General features: G+C 34.1%; 2 protein-coding genes and 1 non-coding gene across 14 annotated transcripts in view; all 3 read right to left on the bottom strand.

The window, feature by feature from the left end:
• Positions 1 to 262: 262 nt before the first annotated feature.
• The window catches only part of DLG1 (discs large MAGUK scaffold protein 1), a 261,867-nt gene continuing 235,842 nt past the window's right edge, over positions 263 to 26,287 (bottom strand). For all 12 annotated transcript variants that reach the window (XM_043874579.1, XM_043874576.1, XM_043874577.1 and 9 more), the window contains 6 exons: positions 24,210 to 24,260; positions 22,981 to 23,082; positions 17,715 to 17,887; positions 8,750 to 8,859; positions 3,031 to 3,122; positions 263 to 2,117 (listed from right to left, as the gene is read on the bottom strand). In XM_043874579.1, the coding sequence (XP_043730514.1) occupies positions 2,011 to 2,117; positions 3,031 to 3,122; positions 8,750 to 8,859; positions 17,715 to 17,887; positions 22,981 to 23,082; positions 24,210 to 24,260 (635 nt within the window). In that variant the 3' untranslated portion in view covers positions 263 to 2,010. The remainder of the gene's footprint in view (positions 2,118 to 3,030; positions 3,123 to 8,749; positions 8,860 to 17,714; positions 17,888 to 22,980; positions 23,083 to 24,209; positions 24,261 to 26,287) is intronic.
• LOC122675619 (40S ribosomal protein S15a-like) lies at positions 12,580 to 13,415 on the bottom strand. Its single transcript, XM_043874589.1, has one exon. It carries the CDS (start codon positions 13,001 to 13,003, stop codon positions 12,611 to 12,613), a length of 393 nt encoding a protein of 130 aa, XP_043730524.1. The 5' UTR covers positions 13,004 to 13,415; the 3' UTR covers positions 12,580 to 12,610.
• On the bottom strand, positions 17,355 to 17,479 carry LOC122676281. The gene has a single exon (XR_006335549.1). It is a non-coding gene; the product is annotated as a small nucleolar RNA ACA64 (small nucleolar RNA).

The following is a 26,287-nucleotide window of genomic DNA, read 5'->3' as shown; positions in this document are numbered from 1 at the left end:
TATGACAACAATAGTCTTCTGATATATTTTTATGTTGGTAACAACTTACTATATTCAGCATATAACACCTATGGTATATATTTCAATGTGTTAACATATTCAACTCCAAAATCTATAGAAGGAATTTAATTAGGTTGCCTAACAATTCTCGAATTCTGTTTACAAATTATGTGATGCCTCAAATTGTCCCAAAAAATGCTAGCTTGTAAAATAATTTTTTCTTTTTTTTTTTTCTTTCGGAATACAAGACACATTTAACATACAGATTTTACGATAAAGTTTATTAGCTGTTCTCCTCTTTCTCATAAATGGAATGGATAACGTCGATAATTCTTTACAAACCAGTATGTATTTGTTTAAGAAACTGTAATGAGGAGGCTGTCAAAAACACATATTCAATAAACAACTCCAAAAAAAGCCATGGGAAGCCAAACAGTATTATAAAAGACCAGAGAAATTGATTTCTGAAATTGTTATTTACTTTTCACTAAAATTTCTTAATTGCTCACCATGAAGACCTGTGCAACTCTACAGCAGAGCAGCTACAAGAGATGAAAGGTGTACAGTCTGAGAGGAAAACACTCATACACATGAGGCTTTTGCCTGTTAATAAAGGAGAACTGGAAAGAGGTGGAGACCAAATCCAAACCCAATGACAAGAACAACAGCAACAACAAAAAACCAACCCCCTGAAAAAACACCCCCCACAAAAAACCAACCAGGAACCATCTGAAAACTTTTATAGAAAAGAGGAGAACATGCCCATGTTTTTACTTATAACCTAATTTCCCTAAAGGTTTCTTTGCACACCACCATACTCTCATTTTCACTTCACAAGATTAAGGAAGATAAAGTCTAATCAATTAATATTTAATTTAAAAATCAAACAAAAAGAGTAGGTGGCAAAAGAAAAAAATATATTTTAAATATACATATATATGTTTGTGTGTGTGTGCAACTATGTAAAGAAAATAATTCCCATAGTTAGAGTTTAAAGAAAGTTTTATATATATTTATATATATATATTTTATTATAACAAAATAGTCAGTTATTGTGGGTAAAATATTCATTAAAATCTGACCCTTAAGAATGTATTTAAAGTTTTAGACTATGTATTGGACTTCTTTCCCACTGCCATAATGAATACTACATTACCACTGTAATGTCTGTTTTGTATTTATGTCCATGAAATCTTCTCAACCTTATGTGTAAAAGGTGAGCTCCCCAAGCACCTAAACATGGCCTCAATTCAGAAAAATCTAATGATCATTATGTATGAACAACTTTTGTAAGACACTATAAATAGTGTTGCACAAGGAGATTAAAAACATTTAAACACTGTTATTCCTAGCAAATCTACTGGGAGGAAAAAAAAACAAACTTCAAATAATAAAAGACTTTTACAAAGAACGCTTATGAAAAATGAATATCCCTTGTGAAATTATTAGTTAACTCAGATACTCATTTTGAAATTAAGAAACATATATTTTTGTTATTTGTCTGTATGAAATATTTGCTTTGATAACAGAGTCAATTGAGAAAAGGACTTGAGAGTTAACATATTGGCCAAACCATGCTATTAAAGTTAAGCGTGCATTGTTGCTCAAAATTCACTAAATCATTAAAACCACTTTTCTTTCATTTATATTGAAATTTGGAAAGACTGTACATAAAGCTTTTCTGAAAAATCTCTTAAGGTTACTTTCCCTTAAACATTAAGGAATTTTACCACAATTACCCCGTCTCTTGAAATCCTATTAATAGCTGGTCAGGCCATTCCATCTTCAGCTGTGAAAAATGGCCACAAACCAATAGTGACATGAAATAATACAGATGGTACAACTTGAGGGAGACACTAAGACATCAAAAATAAGTGCAACTGCAGACCATGATGAGTGGGATATGATTCAACAAGAAAGAAGAAATGAAGACAGACTCAAGAAAGAAAGGGCAAAGAAGTGTTGAAGAAAATGAGACTGTGGAAAAGAGAAACAGAGAAACATCAGTCCTCATAACTTTTCTTTTGCTGGAACCCAAATGTAAGGACCAGACTGTTCTTCTATGATCTGCTTCACTTGGTTGTAAATGTCTTCCAGCGTATCTCCCTGTACAATAGCTGTAATGATAGAATCAGAAACCTCCATTAATTGCTTATCTTCACCATTACAATTATTTGTATAATATCTAGAAACACTTATTCAGGGAGAAATACTGCTTATGTACTGTTTAACTAGTAAAAAGCTCATTTTATTAATTTTCCTATTTGTAAAATAGAAAACATTTTATTTCAAAAGTTTATCAAAAAGCAAGATTTGGTGATTTTTACTTTGTGCATTTGGGAAACAGACACTGAAGTAATTAGAGGCAAAAGAACAGCTATCTGCAACTTACTCTTAAATGTTTCATAAAAAAGTATAAATGTGGTATAATGTTAAGTGCTGGTGGAATATGAGTACATGTAAGTGCTGGTACTATTCTTGTGATTTTTCTGTTAAGTCTGAAATTATTAAAAAATCCTTAACAAAACAACACTTGGGTTACAATTCCATGATACTTAATAGTACTTATTAATAATATGAACACCAAATATAAGCTAATCAGTATTTCAAGCAAGTAATTAACAACAAAAACCTATCCAAAGATAGCTAAGGAATAACTGGAATAAAATTTGGGAATTGAATTTGGGAAGTGCTCTCTACTCTTCTCTTTCTAAACAAATATCTTAAAAATGGATCAAAATTTATAAAGGATCAGAGAAAAATCAGTATCATAAGAAGAAATCAACTCTGAATGTTTCCTTCTGGTATGAATTATTCCTGTACATGCTGTCCTTATCAACAACCTAAGATACACTAAATTTCAAGATTCTTCATCACCACCACCTAGATTAGATGAGTTATTCTGAAAATGATAGCACTTATTATTACTACTGGTAATTGTGGACATAGTTCACAATTCATCTCAATGAGTCAGTTCTTACGGCCCCAAAGCAAAATTCTAACATACAAGCATCTACACATGATGCCAACCTGTGAAATGTTCAGTAAATTCTTGTTCCAGTTTCATGGCTCTCTCAAACGTCTTTCTGGCTTGTTCTTCTGTCAGACGCTTATTCATTTCCCTAAGCAAATAAATTTAGAAATTAATAATTACTACATTATAATACTTTTGAAAAAGGGTGACAAAGGAGAGAAGACACATATAAAATCATGAAAAGGTGAGGTCTGCTGAGAATTGTAATGTAATTGCAAACTATATTCAGTCACTGACCATGTAGCTTTGTATCTGGAATGACAGAAGGGTTTCAAAATTTTCTTGCATTAGCTCAGGACAGTCAAAAAACCCCAAACATTAACTTGTCAGTTTTGACTTTGATGAAAATCTCATATTAAAATATGACTTACAGATCTACTTACCAACTTATAAGGTAGTAAAGGGAATACATGAACACATTAAATAATACCATGAGAAGGCAATCAGCAAAACAGTTTGGGTGAAACTGCAGAGTAAGTGAGTTGGTTTCTTCAACAAAGAAACAGAAAAAAGGCAAAGATGGGAGGGAGAATATGTGGATCAAAAGACTTAACAAACTGTCATGAATAGACTGTCTGGAACTTGATTCAAACAAACTGAAAAAACATAAACTTAAGAAACAAGAAAATATGAACTATCTGATGCTATCAAGGAATTACTGTTTCATTGTGACATCACAGTGATGTTTTTAACAAGGAATTTTATCTTTCAAATACATATAAAGATGTGTGGATGAAATCATGTAATGTCTGGGATTTGTTTCAAGATAATCTGGAGTGGAGGGTTAAGGAGGTGTTGGGATGGATAAATAAGATTAGTTGTAGTTAATAATTATATTACAGCTGGATGATGGATATATGAAAGTTTGTTCCCAACTTAAGAGAGAAATCTTTCAATGTTTCACCTTCAAATATGACATTTGCTTTGATATTCTGTAGATGACTTTCATCAGATTAAGGAAAATTCGCTTTTATTCACAGTTTACAAAATGTTTTTGTCATGAATAAATGTTAATTTTACCAAATGCTTTTTTTACATTAAAATGATCTTTTTTACTAAAAAAAAAAAAAATTTTTTTTTTTGGGTTGTGCTGTGTAGCTTGTGGGATCTTAATTCCCCAGCCAGGGACTGAAACTGAACCTGGGTCATCACAGGAAATCACCAAGTCCTAATCACTAGACTGCCAGGGGAATTCCTGTAAAATTGTTAATGTGGTACACTACACTGACCTTTTAAAAAACTGAAATACTGCTGATTTAAAATGCTCTTAGTAAAAAAAAAAAAATAAAAAAAATAAAATGCTCTTAGTTTTAGGTGCAAAGTGATTCTGTTTTATCTATCTATTCATATGTGTACATATATTCTTTTCATATATATATTATATATATACTTTTCCAGATTCTTCTCCATTTTATGTTATTCAGTTCAGTTCAGTTCAGTCACTCAGTCGTGTCCGACTCTTTGCCACCCCTTGAATCACAGCACGCTAAGCCTCCCTGTCCATCACCAACTCCCGGAGTTTACTGAAACTCAAGTTCATCGAGTTGGTGATGCCATCCAGCCATCTCATCCTCTGTCGTACCCTTCTCCTCCTGTCCTCAATCTGTCCCAGCATCAGGGTCTTTTCCAATGAGTCAACTCTTCGCATGAGGTGGCCAAAGTATTGGAGTTTCAGTTTCAGCATCTGTCCTTCCAATGAACACCCAGCACTGGTCTCCTTTAGGATGGACTGGTTGGATTTATGTTATTACAAGATACTAAATATAGTTCTCTGTGCTGTACAGTAGGTCCCTGGTGTTTTATCTATTTTATATAGAGTAGCATGTGTCTATTAATCCCTCAATTCTTAATTTATTTTCCCATCTCCCCTTTGGTAATAATCATGTTTGTTTTCTATAATACACTGATTTTTAAAAATTACTTTAAAAATTGTGATAAAGGGGCTTCTCTACCTGGTGGTTCAGATGGTAAAGAATCCACCTGCAATGCAGGAGACCCAGGTGGATCTCTGGGTCCAATATCATATAGTAATCTGATTTTTAGTATGTTGAGAAAGTCCCATACTATTTTCTACAGCAGCTGCACCATTTTATATTCCCACCTACACAACAGTTCCAGTTTTTCCACATCCTTGGCAGCATTTATTTTCTGCTTTTTGACAGTAGCCATCCTAACGGGTGTGAGGTGGTATGTCACTGTAGTTTTGATTTGCATTTCCTTAGTGATTTGTGATGCCAGGCATCTTTTAAGGTGCTTACTGGCCACTTGTTTATTTTTCCTCTTTGGAGAAATATCTATTCAAGTCCTATCCCCATTTTTGAATCAAGTTTTACGTTGTTGTTGAGTTTTCTATATATTCTGGATTTTAATCTGTTATCAGATCTATGATTTACAAATATTTTCTCCCAATTCTATGGGTTACCTTTTTATTCTGTGGGTAGTGTCTTTTGATATAAAAAGCTTTAAGCAGTCACAAAGTCTAACCTCCCTTTTTGCTTTTCTTACCTGTGTCTTTGGTGTCATATCTAAGAAATCACTGCCAAATCCAATGTTGTGAAGCTTTTGTCCTATGTTTCCTTCTAAGAGTTTTATTGTCTTATCTTTAGGGCCTTGATCCATTTTTAGCTGACTTTTGTATGAGTGTTAGGTAAGGGTCCACCTTCATTCTTTTGCATGTGGATACACAGCTTTCCTGGCATCATCTGTTGAACAGACTATCCATTCCATTTTTTTTTTAAAGATTTTTGTTTGACATGGACCATTTTTAAAGTATTTACTGAATTTGTTACAATACTGCTTCTGTTTTATGTTTTGGTTTTTTAGCTACAAGCCATGTGGGATCTTGGTTCTCCAACCAGGGATTGAACCTGCACCTCCTGCACTGGCAGACGCTGACCCCTGAACAAGGCTGGGGTTAGGGATGCCAACCCTCCACACAGTTGAAAATCTGTGTATAATTTAACAGTCAGCCCTCCATATACTTGGTTCCTCTGTATCCATAGTTCCACATCCACAGATTCAGTCAACTGTAGACTAAGTAGTACTGCAGTATTTACTACTGAGAAAAGATCCATGTTTAAGTAGACCCATTGGAAGGACTGATCAATATTTGGCCACCTGATGCAAAGAGTTGACTCATTAGAAAAGACCCTGATGCTGGGAAAGACTGAAGGCAGGAGGAGAAGGGGACAGCAGAGGAAGAGATGATTGGATGGCATCACCAACTGGATGGACATGAGTTTGAGCTGGTGAAGGACAGGAAGCCTGGCATGCTGTAGTCCATGGGGTGGCAATGAGTCGGACAGGACTGAAAACTGAACTGATGCAGTTTAAACCTGAGATGTTCAAGGGTGAACTGTAGTCACATCAGAGAAATTCTGCAAGTCCAACTGTTGTCTAGGTGGGGAGATGGATTCCTGGTGCTTCTTACTCCAGCTTCTCTCTAGCTCTATCATGGATTAATCTTAAATGTGAATCTCGCCTTGCATTGCTTAAATAAGCCCAACTTGGCTGTTATATTTTATCTTATAAAAACTGCTGGATTCAATTTGCTCATATCTTGGTAAGGATTTCTGCATCTATATTCATGGTAAGACTGGTCTGTCTGTTTCACTGCTTGTGAAATCTCTGACAGATTTTAGTATTAAATTGGTGCCTATAAAATTAGTTGAAGAATCTTTGTAAGACTAGTATTGCTTCCTAGTTTTTGGTAGAATTCAGTAAGTTCTCTTGGCTCAGTGTTTTATTTGTACGAAGGCTTTCCATAATAGAGTTAAGTTCTTTAGTAATACAGGCCTAGATTTTCTTTTTTCCTTTTCTATTTCTTCAGATCTTTTAAAGTATAATTCTCAAACACAGAAGACAAATACCATAAATGTATATCTTGATGAGTATTCAGCAACTTATGCTTTCCTGTATATCCAGTACCTAGACTGAGATAGAGAACATTACCTCGGCACCTAGGAATCTGAGTATCTTCACTCTAGTCACTAACCAACCCTCAAAGAATAACCTCTGTTTGATTTTTATAATGATTACATTTGGGGCCATGGAATATACATATACCTTTAGGTCTGGATTTTTGTTTCACTCAAACTGTATCTATGAGATTCTTCTATACTTTTGTGTGTGGTTGGAGAAGTGTGGTTTTACGGTCACATAGGTTCACACATTTTTGTGTGTGGTTTTGTGTGTTCATTCCCATTAATGTAGAATATTTCATTGTGTGAATATGTTATAATTCACGTATGTATGATGGGCATTTGGTTAATTTCAAGTTTCTGGTTATTTAGTATAGTATTTCTGTCTAATCTAGTACTTGTCTTTGTAAACACAGGTAAACATTTCTGTTGGGTGTATATCTAGAAATGAGACTTCTGGGTCCTAAGTAATGTATATGTTCAGCTTTAGGAGATACTGTAAACAGTTTACCAATGTGGATATACCAATTTACACTCGTACTGTGCTACTCAAGGTGCAAAGCAAAGGTATAAATGTATCTTACTAATGGAATAAACCTTTAACTTTTATGAATGTCCCTCTTTATCTCTAGTAATACTTCTTACTTGAAGTATACTTTGAAAGTAGCATAAACAAGCTGAGTTTTCCATGGTATATCCTTTTCTCCCCTTTTCTTTCAGCCTTTTCACAGACTAATAATTAAGTCTGCCATATGACTGATGGGTTTTCCCAAATATTTCCCAAATACACTTTCCCAAAATATGACACTTTGGTATAATGAACATTTTAAGTTGAAGGACTGTGTAAAATGACAGGTGCAGGAGGGACTCTCTGACTTTTCTCTGAAGCAGATCAAGAAGACCCTCATGTGAGAGGTGACCTCCCTGTATCTAAAGAAAAGCAGCATCCTTATCCCTGAAGACAGAGGGGAGCTGAGAGGAATTTGAATGAACAAGCCTTACTAAGTTTCCACCAGGTTACTACTCTTAAGTCATATCCTCTGGTCCTATCACATTTCCCCATCATTCTCCACTCTTCATCTAACCTAGTATAAAAATGTTCAGGTTTAACCATTTCTTTGGGTTTTCATTTCCTTATGAAGCATCCTATGTGACCATAAAATGTATATTTGCATGCTTTTCTCCTGTTAATTTGTCTTTTGTTACAGAGGCCCAGCTGAGAACCTAGAAGAGTAAAAGGTAAAGATATTTTTCCTTTTCTACAAAAGTAACATATAGTTACTTATTTTTCATTCTTCTATTCTGACAATTTTTGTCTTTTAATTGGACCATTTAGGCTAGCATTTAATTAATTAAATATTTGGGTTAATTAATACTATCTTACTATCTGTATCCTTTTGCCCCACCCAAATCATGTTTCTATTTGCTCATTCCTCTCTTTTAGTATTTATTTAAATTATATTTTTTGTCCTCTATTAGATAAACAGTTATATATTATTTGATTCTCTTAATCAGAGCTGCACCACCTAATCAAGTAGGTACTAGATCCATGTGATTATTTAAACTCAAAAATTCCAATGTTACTTAATGCATAGTATATTAATGTTGACTATGATAGTATCAAGAGTGCTTATTTAATCCTCACAACAACCCTCTAAGGAGGATATACTATTATTATCTGCATTTTACAGACAAAGGAATTGATATGCAAGAAGGATAAGTAAATTATCCAATCTAATAAGTAACAGAGACTGGATTTGTACTTAGAGGCTGTGCCTTAGGAATTTACACTTACATGATATTTTCCATGGATTTGGGTTTAATAAAAATGGAGATCGGATAAAGTTGTGCAATCTGTAATCTCTTTATGGCATTTCCAGACACATCAAGGATACAGTGTTTGCCCTAAAATAGAGGGGATAGAGAAGAAAAATAAGTGAACGAAGTATTTTCAATTATATCACAAGTATATTTCCTAAAAGTACAAAGTCTTAATTATGATATGTTTGGATTATGTTCACTTTAAGCAAGTCTGTCATTTCTATTATGAATACAATGTATAATGACTATAGATTAATTAATTTTTCATTCTCAAATATTACATTTAAAAAGGAATAAAAATGCAATTTCCATAGACTAGTAATCTCTCAAAATGGCAACCAATATGGGGTTCCTGTCTTTTATTTTGCTGAGAAAGGGTACTAAAATATATCTTAAGGTTACCATCTTGCCACAATCCTCATTTTATAAAAGAATATATGTCCTATAGATATCAATTAGGTCTAGTTGGTCCATTGTGTCATTTAAAGTTTGTGTTTCCTTGTTAATTTTCTGTTTAGTTGATCTATCCATAGTTGTGAGTGGAAGGTTCATAGCATTACAGGCTTACCTCAAGAAACAAGAAAAAAGTCAAATAAATAACCTAACTCTACACCTAAAGCAACTAGAGAAGGAAGAAATGAAGAACCCCAGGGTTAGTAGAAGGAAAGAAATCTTAAAAATCAGGGCAGAAATAAATGCAAAAGAAACTAAAGAGACCATAGCAAAAATCAACAAAGCTAAAAGCTGGTTTTTTTGGGGGAAAAAAAAAAGAATATATGATCAAACAAGAAGGTAGAAGCCTAAGATAAATGAGACTCTTTAAAACTGCATATATAAACAGAAAAAGAGACACAGATGTACAGAACAGACTTTGGGACTCAGTGGGAGAAGGCGAGGGTGGGATGTTCTGAGAGAATAGCATTGAAACAAATATACTATCAAGGGTGAAACAGACCACCAGCCCAGGTTGGCTGCATGAGACAAGTGCTCGGGGCTGGTGCACTGGGAAGACCCAGAGGGATGGGATGGGGAGGGAGGCTGGAGGGGGGATCAGGATGGGGAACACATGTAAATCCATGGCTGATTCATGTCAATGTATGGCAAAAACCACTACAATATTGTAAAGTAATTAGCCTCCAACTAATAAAAATAAATGAAAAAAAAATAAAACTGCATATATATTACCACTATCCTACCCTATTTTTCATCTTATTGGGGAGCAGTGAAAACTTTATTACAAACTAGAACATTTGAAAACCCCAGTTCTGAATTTAAGAAACTTTCTTGACTTAAATTCACTGCCAAAGGCCATTAAGGTTTTTAGTAAAGAGGAGCATTTCCATGTTAAATAGGGTAGTACTTCTAATTTATCAAACAGATTTTATTATAACATTTCCCTGGTGGCTCAGACAGTAAAGAATCCACTAGCAATCCATTCCAGTATTCTTGCCTGGAGAATCCCTGTGGACAGAGGAGCCTAGTGGGCTATAGTCCATGGGGTCACAAAGAGTCGAACATGACTGAAGTGACTTAGCAATAAAATCAGGTACTCCCCCATAATGCATCTTGTAATCTAAGGGCTTGAATCCAGTTCAATGAATGGTAATTTCACTTTAGTAGGAATATTTAAAATAAAAAAATTAATATTGTATGAATACTTCAAACACACAGAAAAGTAAATAACAGACATACATGTACCCACCACCCACTTTTATTAAATATTACTGTTTTACCTGACTGCTTAGAAATTTAAAAAGTTTACACTGAAACTTTAATATTATATCTTATTTGCTTTATTTTATCCATTTCTATATATGTACACAAATTGTAGACATAATAACTTCTTTACTCCTTACTTCCTGAACTGAATGACATCTCTTACATAACCACAGTACAATTTCAGTTGGTCATCTAGTATCGTTTACTGCAAAAGGAAAAAAAATTCTTGCTCTAGGGCCAGTCTAGGACCACACATTGCATTTAGTTGTAATGTGTCTTTAGTCTCTGTCAAGCTGGCACAATTCTTTAGTCTATTTCATGATCTTGATATTTCTGATAGTACTGAATATTTTTTTCAGAGAATATGCCTCAACCTGGGTTTGCCTAATGTTTCTCATCAGATGGCAGGTACACATTTTTGGCAGCAATAGCACAGAAATGATGTTGCATCTTTCTCAGTCCATCATATCAGGAAGCATATGATGTCTACTAGTGATTTTAATATCTTTTTTTAGTGATGTTAATTAAAAAAATTTTATTTATTTATTTCTGGTTCTGCGGGTCTCTGTTGCTGTGTGCAGGGTTTTTTTCTCTAGTTGTGGCGAATGGGGCTACTCTTTGTAATGGTGCTTGGGCTTCTCACTGCAGTGGCTCTTCTTGTTGTAGAGCACAGGCTCTAGAGTGTGGGTTCAGTAGTTGTGGCATGCAGGCTTCATTTGCTCCATGGCATGTGGGATCTTCCCAATCCAAGGATCAAATACATGTCTCTTGCATTGGTAGACAGATTCCTAACCACAAGACCACCAGGGAAATCCTGATGTTAATTCTGATCATTTTTTTAAAGGTTTTGTCTGCCAGATTTCACCACTGTAAGCCTACTATTTCCCTTTTATAATTGAGAAGTATTTTGGGTAAGGATATGTTGAAACTATGTAAATATCCTGTTTCTCATCAGACAGTAATTAACTCACTCAGTAATTTTAGCACACACTGATGACTCCTGCCTTAAACAATCATTATGGCAGTTGTCAAGAGACCTAACTCCATTACTCCTTCTAACTTTATTAGTAGACATTAATAATGTAAGGTGAAGCTTCCCTTCCGTCCACTTATTTATTTACTCATGTATTTACTTATACCATTGTGAACTCTTAGATTCTTATTCTCTGTGTTACAATAAGCTATTATCATTTTAATATTCTAATTTTTCCAAACTTGGCCACTGGGGGACTTTACAGGTTGACTTCAGTGTCTTTATGGAATGCTTGTATCATTCTTTAAGCACTTCCTTAGTTTTCTGGCATAGCAAAATGTTCTAGGCACATCTTGTACTTTCCCAATGGAATCGGCCATAATTCTAATGAGTTCTGGAATGGAGGATAGTATTTAGAAAACAAGATCTAAGCAGTAGGTATTACTCAGAATCATCATTTTTAGGCCTTCTTTGTGGACAGAGCAAGAAAATATATACACATATTTGTATTTTCTATATCTACTATATTAAGATGTACGGATTTACATTCATATCTCTAATTCCAATCCAATTATCACAGTTTATTCTATCCTTACCTTATTTCTAAAATCTCTGCATTGACAGTGAGAAATCTAGCTCCCATGAACTGTAAATATATTATTTGCTCAACTCTAAAACATATATTAGTTTCAAACCTACTATCCCATACCACTCTGAAAAACAAACCTACTAATTAGAGTTCAGTATCTGTTCACAGGTTTTCCGTCTTTAGCCTACCTTCAAGGATTGGTGGGATTAAGACGTTTCCCCTTCCCTTCCCCTTTTCAATGAAGTTATTTGAAAATTTTAAAATAACTATTTGAAATACAGTTAGATTAGATTTAGTTTGTTCATATACCATTCTGCTTTCTCTTATCTTCTCTTTTTATTTTTTGAATATACAAAATGTTAACATAGTGCTGAAGTCAAAATTATACAAAAAGGTATACTTGGAGAATTGCTACACCTCCACCCATTCTTCCTCAATTCCTATCTCTCATCCTTTCCAATCCTCCCTCTGTAGGTAACTCATCTCAGGCTTGATTTATCATTAAAAAAAATTTTTTTTTCGTCTAAGGCATTTTATTTGTACTTATTACATCCCTAGAAAAAGAATCCAAGGATTTTCCCTTCTGTATGTTTTCGTCTTGCTTCTTCATGGTCCATGATGCCAGCTGAGGTTGTCAGTACAATGAAACCAAACTGACGGGATGGGAGCAGGTTATTCTGCCATTTTCCTAGATCTTTGAGTTGCACATCAAATCTGGGGCTGATCACTCCACACTTATTTAGCCTGCCTGTGAGGTTCACAACCATTTTCCCAGCCCCGTGATCATCAATGATTTCAAATTCGCCAATGTAACCATGCTTCATCATCACTGTTAGAAACCTGACGATGACCTTGGAGCACGGCCAAATAAGCACCTGGCGTTTGCCTCTCTTTTCGGCGTTGTTGATACTCTTGAGAGCATCAGCCAGGACATTCATGCGCACCATTCTGGCGGCACAGAAAGATGGCAGAAAGAGCAAAAAACATTTTTTTTAAATCTTACTTCTGTGTGAATTATTTATATCTTTTGTCTATTTTCTGTTACATTTTGGTCTCTAGTCCCTCAATTTTTAAGTGTGTTTAATATTTTGGGAATATCACCCCTTGGCTTGTAGACTTTTTATCAGTTGTTTTGTGGCATTGGTAATGGTGTTTTATATTAGTTTTTGGAAAAATTTCTTTGCAAGCCAAAGTCTTTTTATTTTCATATGGTCAGAATTTATCAGTCTTTTATTGCATCTGAATTTTGATTTATGGCTAAAAAATCTTTCCTATGCCCAGGTTATATTTTCTTCTATTATTGTTGCTTTTGTCTCTAAGTTGTGTCTGACTCTCTTGCGATCCCATGGACTGCAGTCTGCCAGGCTCCTCTGTCCATGGGATTTCCCAGGCAAGAACAATGGAGTGGCTTGCTATTTTCTTCTCTAGGGGATTTTCCCAACCCAGGGATTGAACCCATGTCTCCTACATGGCAGGTGGGTTGTTTACCATTGAGCAACCAGGGAAGCCTGTCAACTTTATTAGAGCCAATTTTTGCATATGGTGTGAAGTATGGTTCTAATTTATCTTTTCTTCAGTTGTTCTAACTCTATTTATTAAAAAGTCCATTATTAAAACCACCAGTGACTTGAGATTGCATCTTTATCATATACTGTATTTTCATACATATTTGGGTCTTTCCTAGATTTTCTTTCCTTTGGATTTACTCATCTCTTTGTCCTATTCATGGGTCATGCTGCTGCTCCTAAGTCACTTCAGTCGTGAGCACACTGTTTTATTTAAGAAGACTTTATAGTAACCTTTAATATCTGGTAGGGCTAGAATCTCCTGTAGCTTTTCTTTTTGTGTTGTCCTGGCTTCTCATATGAACTTCAATTCAATTTCTTTGACTTCATAAAAAAGCTGGTAGTCATTTTTATCGGGATTGTGTTCATATATAAATTAGCTTAGAACTGGCAGCTTTATAATGTTGAATTGTCATAGCTAAGAACAAGGGATGTCTTTCCATTTGTTCAAGTCTAATACTCTTCTAGGAGTGTTTTACAGGTCTCCTCATATAAGTCAGAATATTTCTCATTAAGTTCACTAAGTATTTTACATTCTATTTCCTGTATTATAAATATGGTTTTCTCTATCATCTTCTGATTACTATTAATGTAAAACATATTAATCTCTGCAAATTAATTTTATAAGCTACCTTACTCTTGCTTTTTTATGTCTTTGATTTTATAGTCTTTAATTTTATAGTGAATTCATATTTTATCAAATGAATTTTGTAATAGATTTTTAATGGTGTATTGTTGCCTGGAGAATCCCATGGACAGAGGAGCCTGGTGGGCTGCTGTCCATGGGGCTGCACAGAGTTGGACACGACTGAAGCAACTTAGCACGCATTGGAGAAGGAAATGGCAACCCCCTCCAGTGTTTTTGCCTGGAGAATCCCAGGGACGGGGGAGCCTGGTGGGCTGCCGTCTATGGGGTCGCCCAGAGTCGGACACGACTGAAGCGACTTAGCAGCAGGAGCAGGAATACTGTAATACCTGAAAACAGAGACAGTTTTCTTTCCAATTATTATGCCTCTGATTGATCTGTATTGTGTAATAGAACTGACAATACCTTGAGTAGTAGTAGAGATGGACGTCCTTGCCTTCCTCCTCATCATAATGGCACTGTCTCATTGTTTTTCCCATTAAGGATTTAAATTAAGATTATCAATCCATCTATCTCAATCTTTTTCCTTTTTCTCTTTAAAAAATAATAATCTCTATGTTTTTGAGATTTTTTCCTTCAGGCAGAGGTACTGAATTTTACCAAATGCTTTTCAGGCATCTATGAATATATTTTTTTCTCTTTAGATCTGTTAATGTGATAGATTACATTAATGGATTTCCTAATATTGAGCTGACTTTAAACAGCTTTAATTCCACTTGGTCATGGTATATTATTTTTGCAATGTCGTATTGGATTCTATTTATTAAAATATTTAATACTTCTGTATTAATATTTATCAGTAACATTGGTCTGTAATTTTCACTGTCTTCATCAAGTTTAAATATCAATATTAGATTTGTTTTATAAAAATCTAAATTTATAAAAATGCTCTTGAATGGTATTTACAGAGCTTTAGGATGATATGACCTTTCAAGATTTGTTAAAATTCCCCCATGAAGTTGTCTGGACCTGATGCTCTTTGTGGGATAGTTCCTTGATAACTTGGCTCTATTTCTTCTAAAGACTTTTTCTTCTGTAACTCTTTTCATCCCTAATAGGTCAATTTTGGTAAACTGTATTTTTCCAGGAAATTATCCATCTCAACCAAGTTTTGAATTTTATTTATATAAAGATATTCAGTGTATGATTTCATATTATTTCAGGTGGCTCAGTGGTAAAGAATCCACCTGCCAATGCAGGAGATGCAGGAGACATGGATTTGATCCCTGGGTTGGGGACATCTCCTGGAGTAGGAAATGGCAACCCGCTCCAGTATTCTTGCTTGGAAAATTCCACAGATAGAGGAACCTGGTGGGCTATAGTCCATGGGTTTGCAAACAGTTGGATGTGACTGAGCATGCACACACGCAAGCTATGGAATAGGAAAACAACCAGAGACAATGTAGTCACATTTAAGAGGTACTTTTATTTTAGCCAAATTAAGGGTATTAAGGAGCATACTGGGTTACCCAGCTGGTGCAGTAGTAAATAATCTGCCTGTCAATACAGGAGATGCAAAATATGTGGGTTTGATCCCGGGGTTGGGAAGATCCCCCTGGAGTAGGAAAGGGCAACCCACAATACTGTATAAGTACAATATTATAGAAGTTTCTGGTATAAAACACAGTGATTCATACATTTTAAAGGTTATATTCTATTTATAGTTATTATAGTCCTTGTGCCGTACTGTATCTCCTCATAGTTTATTTTATACCTATGCCTGTTTTAAAGTTAATGAAAACATAAAATACATTTATAAAAACACAAAATATGTACCAATAAACTATGTAGGCTGTTTTATGTTAATTAAAGTTTACATAAATAGTGTCTTCCTGTATATATCTTTTACAACGTCATTGACTTACAATTTTGAGATTTATTAATGTGGCTACACACAGTTAATGGATATTCTAGTTTATTCACTTTAGCTGCTGCATCCTACTGCATGAATAAAGAATTATTCATTCTCCTTTGCTGAGTCTAATTTTTCACTACTGTAAAGTTCTACTATGCATATCATTACACATACTTAGATATCAAAACCTCTACTTTGATATCAAAAAGTAGAATTTCTGAGTCACAGGTTTTATGCATTTATTTGGTATTGCCAAATTATTCTCAAATGAAGTTCTATTAATTTTACCCCCATTAACAACATCTAATAGGATTTTCCATTTTCCCAAATTCCTGCCATCACCGAACATGTCCATTTTTATGATTTTTAAAACTAATTAGAATTAGCTCTAATTATTAGTTCATTAATTAGTTCTAATTAAGAATTAATCAAACCTCTTATTAGAAAAAGGAGCACTAAGAGACGGAAAACTGAGATGCTGAATTACTGTTGTATTTTTTGTAGATATCTCATGACTAAATCTTAAAACTACTATATAGTTGTGAAGGTATAAAATAATTTGTTGATGTTTATTCTCTAGGCCCCAAAACTATTTAAGTCAAGCAGCACACCTGGAACACACTGTTTTGACTTTACCATAAGACTGCTTTAACCCAAGGTCAATATATCATCAGACTGCTTTCAAAAAATCTGTTGCTGTTACAGTGTTATTGAGAATTTTCCACACTGTCTTTTATTAAATGACCATTCAGGGGAAATTTTTGTCTAGTCTCAGTACCAGGAGCAACTCACACTTATTTTGAACATCTGGTTCATTTTTATTGATGGACATTGCTGATCTTAGCTTCTTAATTATGCTAGATGTTGGAAAGCTAGTGCTAAACAAAAGGTCAATCTCTAGCAAATGCACAGGACCTCAAAATAATCACCCCCCCTCTTTGAGAGGGGGCTTCCTAAGTGGCTCAGTGGTAAAGAATCCACCTGTGAATGCAGGAGTTTCAGGAGATGCAAGTTTGATTCCTGGGTCAGGAAGATCCCTTGGAGGAAGAAATGGGCGCCCACTCCAGTATTCTTGCCTAGAAAAATTCCACGGACAGAGGAACCAGGTGGGCTGCAGTCCATAGGGTCGCAAAGAGTCGGACATGACTGAGCAGACATGACACAGGCCTCTTAGAGAGACTTATGTTATCATTTCTATTCTTATTTTCCTTGGTGATCTTTTTTTTTTTTTTGCATGTCAGGGCCTGGGTTTCACCTCCCCACACGGAGGAGTGGGCAGTGAGCTAAGGCCACTGGTGGCTCTGGGTGCCAAATCTCACCTGTGGCCATGGCCAAAGTCAAGTGATTTTCAACCAATGTTGACTGCTGACCTTTTTAATCTACTTTATCTTACATATTTTTCTAAAATTAACCTAGAAGTTAATATTTAGTTGAAAACATTTATAACATTGCTTAAACTAATCAATGCCACAACATGCACCTACATTTTTTTTTTCAAAAACATGAATTAAAGTTTCTATCTCATCATTCTTTCATACTGCCAAAGGTGTATCTGATTAGAAACTTCATTTTGAGATCACTTTGTTACTTACCTTTTCTGCTACTTCTCGCACAGACTGAACACTTGTTCCATAAAGATGGTTATTATACTGGCCGGCTTCAATGAATTTATGTTCCTGGATATCTTTTTCCATTTGCTCTCTTGAAGTCACAAAATGATAATCTCTTCCATCCACCTCATAATCTCGTTTTGGTCTAGTTGTATCTTTAATAGAAAAGAACTTGAAGTGTTTAATATCAAAAGGCACAAGAAATCCATTTGCTACTTGAAGAACTGTTTTGTAAAGTTCAATATAACAAGAGATTGAAAGTGACAATAATATGAAGGATGGAGGAATAACTAATTAAGTAAATATAAACCACTAAAAAATGGTAATGTGTTAGTTACCACATCACTCTACTTAGCCCCCCAAATTGTATACAATTATTTTATATTGTTAGATTAATTGTGCTTCCATTATGGATTGTGATTATAATTACCTTTTATTTTTTGTCTGATTATTGACTGTTAAGATTGATAAACACCTTTTACTATTGTGACTGTGTAACTATTATTCACTTAATACCACTGTATTATGACTGGTCAACAGAGAATAACAAGAATTCCATATCACTAAAACTACCATTTAACAGAAAACCATGTAATTACTTTTTAAAACCCAGATGGATATTGGAATTTTCTGAAAAATACAAAGGCTCAGGTATTGATTTTTTCCTACAAGGCTCCAGATGTGCTTTTAACAAGCATCCATGTTTAAAGACAACTGGACTATATCATGATTTTTTACTTTTATCTAGTTTGTTCACTTTTTCTATTTCATATTCATATCCCATTTCATTTAGTTTGTTTTCCAATTTTTCCATGTCTTTTCTTGTTGTTCTTCTTTCTCAAGACTTTATCTAGTAGAAAAGCTTTTGTACATACACACACACATATATATAATATGGTACATATATTAGAAAACTTACGAATTTTTGCCTAGCTAAAAAATTTATGACATTTTAATTCCACTTGTGTGACTTAGTATGATTAAGAATGCTAGATTTCTAATTTATATGATCTCAAAATCTGATATAATTCCATGTATTTTGGCATCTATATTACTGCTAAAAGACTAAAAGTTTATTATCTTAGTGATTTAAAAAAAAAACTTGAATGAGACTTGAAACTTCTAATCCAATTCTGAGAAGAAAAAGAAATACTATGTTGTAAAAACACACATACACACAAAAACCCCAGGAAATAAACAGTATACAGTGATACAGTATTATTAACTAAAATGCAGATTTTGTTCATAATTTCACAAGATTTTATGCTAGTGTCCATTAAATAATGGATCTTATTCAAAGTTTCACATTGTATTTAGTTGCATTGAGCAGCTTCAGCTGCATGCAACAAATTCTGGTAACATTTTTATTCTGTTACAAATATTTTCTAACTTTCCTTGTTATGGCTTCTTAGATACACCCATCATTTAAAAGTGGACAACTTCCAAATACATCAAATTTTTAAAGTATCTTTAAAAAAAATTTATTGGAGTATATAGTTCCTATTTAAAATTTTGTGTTAGTTTCTGCTGTATAGAAAGGTGACTCGGTTATATATATATCCACTCTGTAGATTCTTTACCCATATAGGTCATTATACAGTACTGCACAGAATTCCTTGTGCTACACAGTAGGTCCTTATTAGTTATCTATTTTTTTATATAGTAGTATATATCTGCTGTAATCGGTATTTTGTTCTGTAATTGATATTTCTCAGCCATTTGCCTACCATTTACTCCTATGGTCCTATGATGTATCTTCTAAAAATTAATAATGAGCAATATTTTGAGGCAAGGTTTCACACTTAACTGTAACGTAACAGTTTATGCCAGCACATGCTCTAGATCTGGAGGATGGTGATACATTTGATAGGAGACAGTATTCAGATTGGGCTTCCCTGGTGGCTCAATGGTAAAGAATCTGCCTGAAAGGCAGGAGACCCAGGTTTGGTCCCTGGGTAGAGAAGATCCCCTGGAGAAAGCCATGGCAACCCACGCCAGTATTCTTGCCTAGAGAACCCCATGGACAGAGAGCCTGGCAGGCTGCAGTCCATAGTGTCGTACAAAGCTGCACACGACTGAAGTGACTAAGCAAGTAGCATGTATCTGCTAATCCTAAACTCCTAATTAATCCTTCCCCATCTCTTTTCCCTTTGGTAACTATAGATTCGTTTCTATGTCTGTGAGCCTGCTTCCATTCTGTAAACAGACTCATTTGTATAATTTTTTTTTATGTTCTACATATAAGCAGTATCATACATTGGTTTTTCTTTGTATGCCTTAAAACTCAGTATGACAATCTCTAGGTCTATTCATGTCACTGCAAATGGCATTATTTCACTCTTTTTATGGCAGGGTAATACTCCATTGTATATATGTACCACATCTTAGAAGAGTGATTTTTTCCTATTAAATGACAGTCTTAGTGATACAGAATTCTATTATTTTCTGTTGACCAATCATGATACAATGGTATTAATAGTTACATAATGACGATAGTAAAAGATGTTAATCAGTTTTTACAATCGATAACCAGACAATAAAAAAAGATAATTACAATTGCAAGCCATAATGGAAACCTGTTTAACCTAACAATATAAAATAATTACATACAATTTGGGGGATTAAGTAGAGTGATGTGGTTAGTCAAAGTGCATGCATGCACATGTTCTCATCTGCCCAGCTAGTCTAGGTCTTTTGGTTGGTTCACTTAATCCATTTAGAGTTAAGGTAATTGTCCATATGTATGATTCTATTACCATTTTCTTAATTGTTCTGGATTCATTTTTTGTAGGTCTTGTCCTTGTCTTGGGTTTCCTGCCTAGAGAAGTTCCTTTAGTATTTGTCGTAAAGCTGGGTTTGGTGCTGAATTTTCTTAACTTTTGCTTGTCTGGAAAGCTTTTGATTTCTCTGTCAAATCTGAATCAGAGTCTTGCTGGGTAGAGTATTCTTGGTTGTAGGTTCTTCCCTTTCATCACTTTAAATATATTGTGCCATTTTCTTCTGGCATGGAGAGTTTCTGTTGAGATACCAGCTGATAACCTTATGGGAATTTCCTTGTATGTTATTTGTCATTTTCCCCTTTTTGCTTTTAATATTTTGTCTTTAATTTCTGTCAGTTTGACTACTATGTGTCTTGGTGTATTCCTCCTTGAGTTTATCCTGCCTGGGACTCTCTATGCTTCTTGGACTTGGCTATTTCCTTTCTCACTTTAGGGAAGTTTTTGGCTCTTATCTCTTCAAATATTTTCTCAGGTCCTTTCTCTCTCTCTCTCCTCCTTCTGGGACTCTTACAATGTGAATGTTGGTGCGTTTAATGCTGTCCCAGAGGTCTCTTAGGCTTTTTTTTTTTTTTTCCCTATATTCTGTTCTGCAGCAGTGATTTTCACCATTCGCTCCTCTAGGTCACTTATCTGTTCTGCATCAGTTATTATGCTATTGATTTCTTCCAGTGTATTGTTCATCTTTGTTTGTTCTTTCTAGGTCTTTGGTAAACATTTCTTGCATCTTCTCAATCTTTGCCTCCATTCTTTTCCTGAGATCCTAGATCATCTCCACTATCATTATTCTGAATTCTTTTTCTGGAAGGTTGCCTATCCACCACTTCATTCAATTGTTTTTCCGGGGTTTTACTTTGTCCCTTCATCTGGGACAAAACCCTCTGCCTTTTCATCCTGGTTAACTTTCTGTGATGTGGTTTTGTTTCTAGCTGCTGTGGGATTGTAGGTCTTCTTGCTTCTTCTGTCTGCCCTCTGGTGAATGAGGCTAAGAGGCTTGTACAGGCTTCCTGATGGAAGGGACTGGTGGTGGGAAAAACTGAGTCTTGCTCTGGTGGGCAGGGCTGTGCACAGTAAAACTTCAATCCAATTATCTACGGATGGGTGGGACTGTGCTCCCTCTCTATTAGTTGTTTGACTTAAGCCCTGGGGTTTATAGGCTCTATGGGTTAATGGCAACTTTCCAAGAGGACTTACACCAAAGGACCCCTCTAGGACTGCTGCTGCCAGTGCCTCTGTCCCCGTGGCAAGCCATTGCTGACCCACATCTCCACAGGAGACCCTCCAACACTAGCAGGTAGGCTTGGTTCAGTCTCCTGCAGAATCAGGAGACTCCTTTCCCCTGGGTCTTGGTGTGTGCAAGATTTTGTTTGTGTCCTCCAAGAGTGCAGTCTCTGTTTCCCCTAGTCCTGTAATCAAATCCCACTGGCCTTCAAAGTCAGACTGCTTGGGGATTCCAAGTCCCTCTGCTGGAACTGCAGGCTGTAAAGCCTGACAGGAGGCTCAGCATCTTCACAGAGGTAGGAGAACTTCTTTGGTACTATTGTTCTCTAGATTGTGGGTCGGCCACCTAGCAGGTATGGGATTTGATTTTGTTGTGTTTGCACCTCTCCTACCATCTTGTTGTAGCTTCTTTGTCTTTGGACATGGAATATCTTTTTTTGGTGGGTTCCAGTGTCCTTCAGTCAATGGTTGTTCAACAGCTAGTTGTAATTTTGGTGCTCTTGCAGGAGGAGATGAGCACATGTACTTCTACTTAACTATCTTTGATATTAATTTCTCACTTAAATGTTTTCTTCTCTACAATCACCCTCTGTGTTTTTTCAGTCTTCTAACATTATTGAGGCTTTTAATGGCTAGGTCAAAGATATCTATTGGTAAATGTCACATTACACTTGAAAATATGTGGTTTATTTTCAAATATCTTTTGATATTGATTTTTTAACATAATTCCACAGTGGTAAGAGAACATACTCTGTATGATTTCAGTTTCATTAGACCACAAATTTTTTATGCACCTGTTTTCTGTCCCTGGATATGTTCCAGTGTCTCCTAGTTTATAGTCTATGGGAACTTGAATAGAATTTGTTTCCCACTATAGTGTGAAACTGTATAAATCTTAATAATGTTGAATTGGTTATAGTGCTTTTAAGGTCTACTACATCCTTCTACTTTTCTGTATATTTATTGTATTTATTTTTGAGAGTTTGATATTGAAACTCCAACTAAAAATCTTAATTTATCTAGTAAAAAAAATAATTGTAATATAATAGTGAAACTATATATATATATATATATATATATATATATATATAAAACTTTGTTCTGTATTTACCAAGTCTCCTATAAATGTGTTTCATACTTTCATAATTTAAAAAATAAAAAAGAGAAAAAAAAAAGGTAATGCTTACTTTGACCACAGAGTGACAAAATGTTAAGAACACTGATTAAGAATTTTTATGTGAGTTACTCACGAGGAACACACGATCCAAATTTGTCAGGAAATTCTGAGATCAGGTCATCATTTATCCTGTCTTTCATAGGTCCCAATATGATCACTGGTCGAGTATAATTAACTATAAATATAAACTGCATGTTAAAAGGAATAAACACTCAACAAACATCTATGTATTTTATTTTACTAGAAAACAAAAGTATCTTTAACTTATAAAGAATTTCCTTTTTTTCTTTCTCTACCAATGATGCTCAACTTGATAGTTTCCAAACATTTATTAAAATCTTAAACTTCAATCTGTTTGAAGTCATAGTTAGTAAGTGTTAGTGTCACTCAGCTCTGTGTGACTCTTTGTGACCACACTGACTGTAGCCTGCAGGCTCCTTTGTCCATGGAATTCTCCAGGTAAGAGTACTGGAGTGGGTAGCCGTTCCCTTCTCCAGGGTATCTTCCTGACCCGGGGATCGAACCCGAATCTTCTGCATTGCAGACAGATTCTTCACCATCTGAGCCACTAGGGAAGCCCTGTTTGAAGTCATACACTTAGATAAATTTAACCAAGTTAAACCCAGCAGTTTAGCAGATAATGTTTCTATACATTGCTAACATCATCTCATTACAAATGAGAAAACACAGTACAGTGTTTTACTGATCCTTTCTGAAGCAATAACTGCAAGGAAGCAGATCAAAGGGCAAAAAAGAAACGTGGTATAATCAGAGTAGTCATCTGGAATGATGATCTAACAGAAGTGTAAACACTGGATTGTAAGGGATCATGTTGGAAGTAGGGAGACTGGCAGTGAAAATCAGACTTAACTTTTGGTAGGAGGGATGAAAGAAAGTTATAAATAAGAAAGACATGATAAGAATAAATAGGGCCTAGAAACTGATTGGACAAGGGAGATGAAGAGCAGAGAAAGATCAAAGATGATTCCAAGATTTCGAACAAGGGTTATTAGAAGGATAGTGATACTATTATGAACATTGGAAAGAAGCTGCTTAAGAAATAAAACACCAATATAAAATGACTAGTTTTAATAATCTATGGGTTAAGTCATGTTTCATAAAATATACACAGTAAAATTCTATATATAGACACATATAGTAAGAAAAAACAATACAATTCTAACAAAATGTTTTTTTAAGGTATACCTTAAAAATTTTTTTTTAAGATATGAGTTGAGTTAGACTGATTTTCCAAATTATGTTTTTCTATAAGACTGTAAAATATAAACAGACTTCACAAACCTTCTTGTTGATTCACTGGTTCATAAGATAAGACATATTCTTCTTGACCACCTATTAGAAAGTTAAAATACAGGTAAGAAAATCTATAAAGATAACTATACTAATTTAATTCTTTAATAGAACATATAAAATACTAGAATTTTCCTGAGAAAATCAGTGAAGACAAAAAAGCGTACTTTATAAATTAATTATGGCAAGATTTAGGGAAAAAATGAAAAATTAGAGTCACAAAGACTGGTATATATAAAAACAAACTATAAATGTGCTATTAATAACTAACTTTCTGTTATTGTGTGTTTTACAGATTAAATCTTCACTTGGGATGTCAAGCATAAGCTATTAATTTTTTACTGAGAATCTAAACTCTTAAATATTTTAAAGTTAATACTTTAACGAGCAGTCCTACATTTATGCATATTAGATAAGTTAGTGTTATTAATATGCTGTATTTTTGGTCTTACCAGGTATAACATTTAATGTTGCACATACAGTTTATAATTACAACTATTTTCTAACCAAAAAATTTTAATGCAAAGGTAAAATTAGTGTTACTATTTCACTGATGAAAAAAATTCATTGATTACTATAATTCATTTGTTCAATTTTTAAAAAAATAACATTTTGAGTTAAAAAAAGTTTTAGATAAAATTAAATTCTTCTTTTTCAACAAAATGCATCACATAGATAGTAAAGGAGAAATAATATATTTTGCTTTGATCTTAAAAGCACTTTTCACAAGTTAAATTCTCTAAGTTAAAGGATTAGAGCATATGAATATCCTACACAGAAAAGTCTACACATTATACCTCTGCTCAACGAAAATAAAAAGTTGAAAACTTCAGTTTTCAATACACAAACACACATACATACACACATGTAGAAAACAAATTAGGAAGAATTGTTAGATTCAAGTGGTTCAATGAAATCAACCAGTATTTGGAGAATGTGTTTAAAGATATTTTCCGTGATGATTATGACTCTATAACAATCTTTACACTAAATTTGTTTATATTACATGTATGCAGCTATAAATCTTTTAAATTCTTATACTGGTATAAGTATTCTTTCCTGCTTTAAAAGTATATTTTGTTGTTTTAAAATTTATTATATCAGAGAGATATATATATGTATGTATATATACAAGTTGCTTTTAAAAGTACTGTATGTAAAACATGTTTTACATGTTATCAGAAACATGCAATTTGAATTTTCCACACCTAATAATACATGCAAATGGTGAGACAGACAGTATATACTTTCATTACCTCTTTTTAGTTTAGAAAGCTTCACAACTACTCTCTGGTGAGTTCATATTGATATGTTAATAAAATGCTAAAATGTGAGAAATCACACTACCACACCAAAAAAAAAAAAAAAATCATTAAGCAACTATTATGCATAAAAAATAACAACCAATCAAATGAATGAGGGTTAAAAGTATATATTGTCAACACAAAAAATATTAGACTGATATTAACAGGATGGACCTTTTGAGCAGCCATACTCATCTGTAATCAAGATTACTTTCATATTAGACAGCAGTAAAAAAAAAAAAGTCAGAAAAGCAATTTTAATTTTTAAGGTGTTACAACTGACAATATTCATGTACTCTTCCCGCCTCCCACGCCCAAATGTGTTTTAAAATTTCACACGCTTATATACATCACTTAATAGTATAATACCAAGACTATAACAAAAGAACCAAGAATTAAATTAGTATTACTGTTTGAATAATAGTTGAAAATTTTCCCTTTGTCATTTCTTATGTTCACCAAAATCTGCAATACATAGTATATTGACACACACCAGTATTGGTGACACAAAATAAAAATGGAAATAAAGCTAATTAAAATTTAGCATTATTGAAAAATATTTTAATGCCTATGTTAGAAACAGAATTACTAAACTAAAATGCAAAACACAAGCTTATCCCTATTTAGCTAGATATTTACTTCTTATAAAAGATACAAATACACATACACATATTGTGTATATGAACAACAGTTTTGTTAAAATGAATTTTTGTATTTTATGAAAACTTTGGAAATTAACTTCTGTACATACAGCATGACTTTACC

Source organism: Cervus elaphus, chromosome 19, assembly GCF_910594005.1.
Source record: "Cervus elaphus chromosome 19, mCerEla1.1, whole genome shotgun sequence".
NCBI lineage: Eukaryota > Metazoa > Chordata > Mammalia > Artiodactyla > Cervidae > Cervus > Cervus elaphus.
Note: the sequence above shows the minus strand (reverse complement) of the source record. Positions and strands in the feature narration are given on the sequence as shown.

Bases quoted from the DNA above. Each gene is read 5' to 3' on its own strand.
- LOC122675619 (XM_043874589.1), bottom strand. From the start codon at position 13,003: ATGGTGCGCATGAATGTCCTGGCTGATGCTCTCAAGAGTATCAACAAC.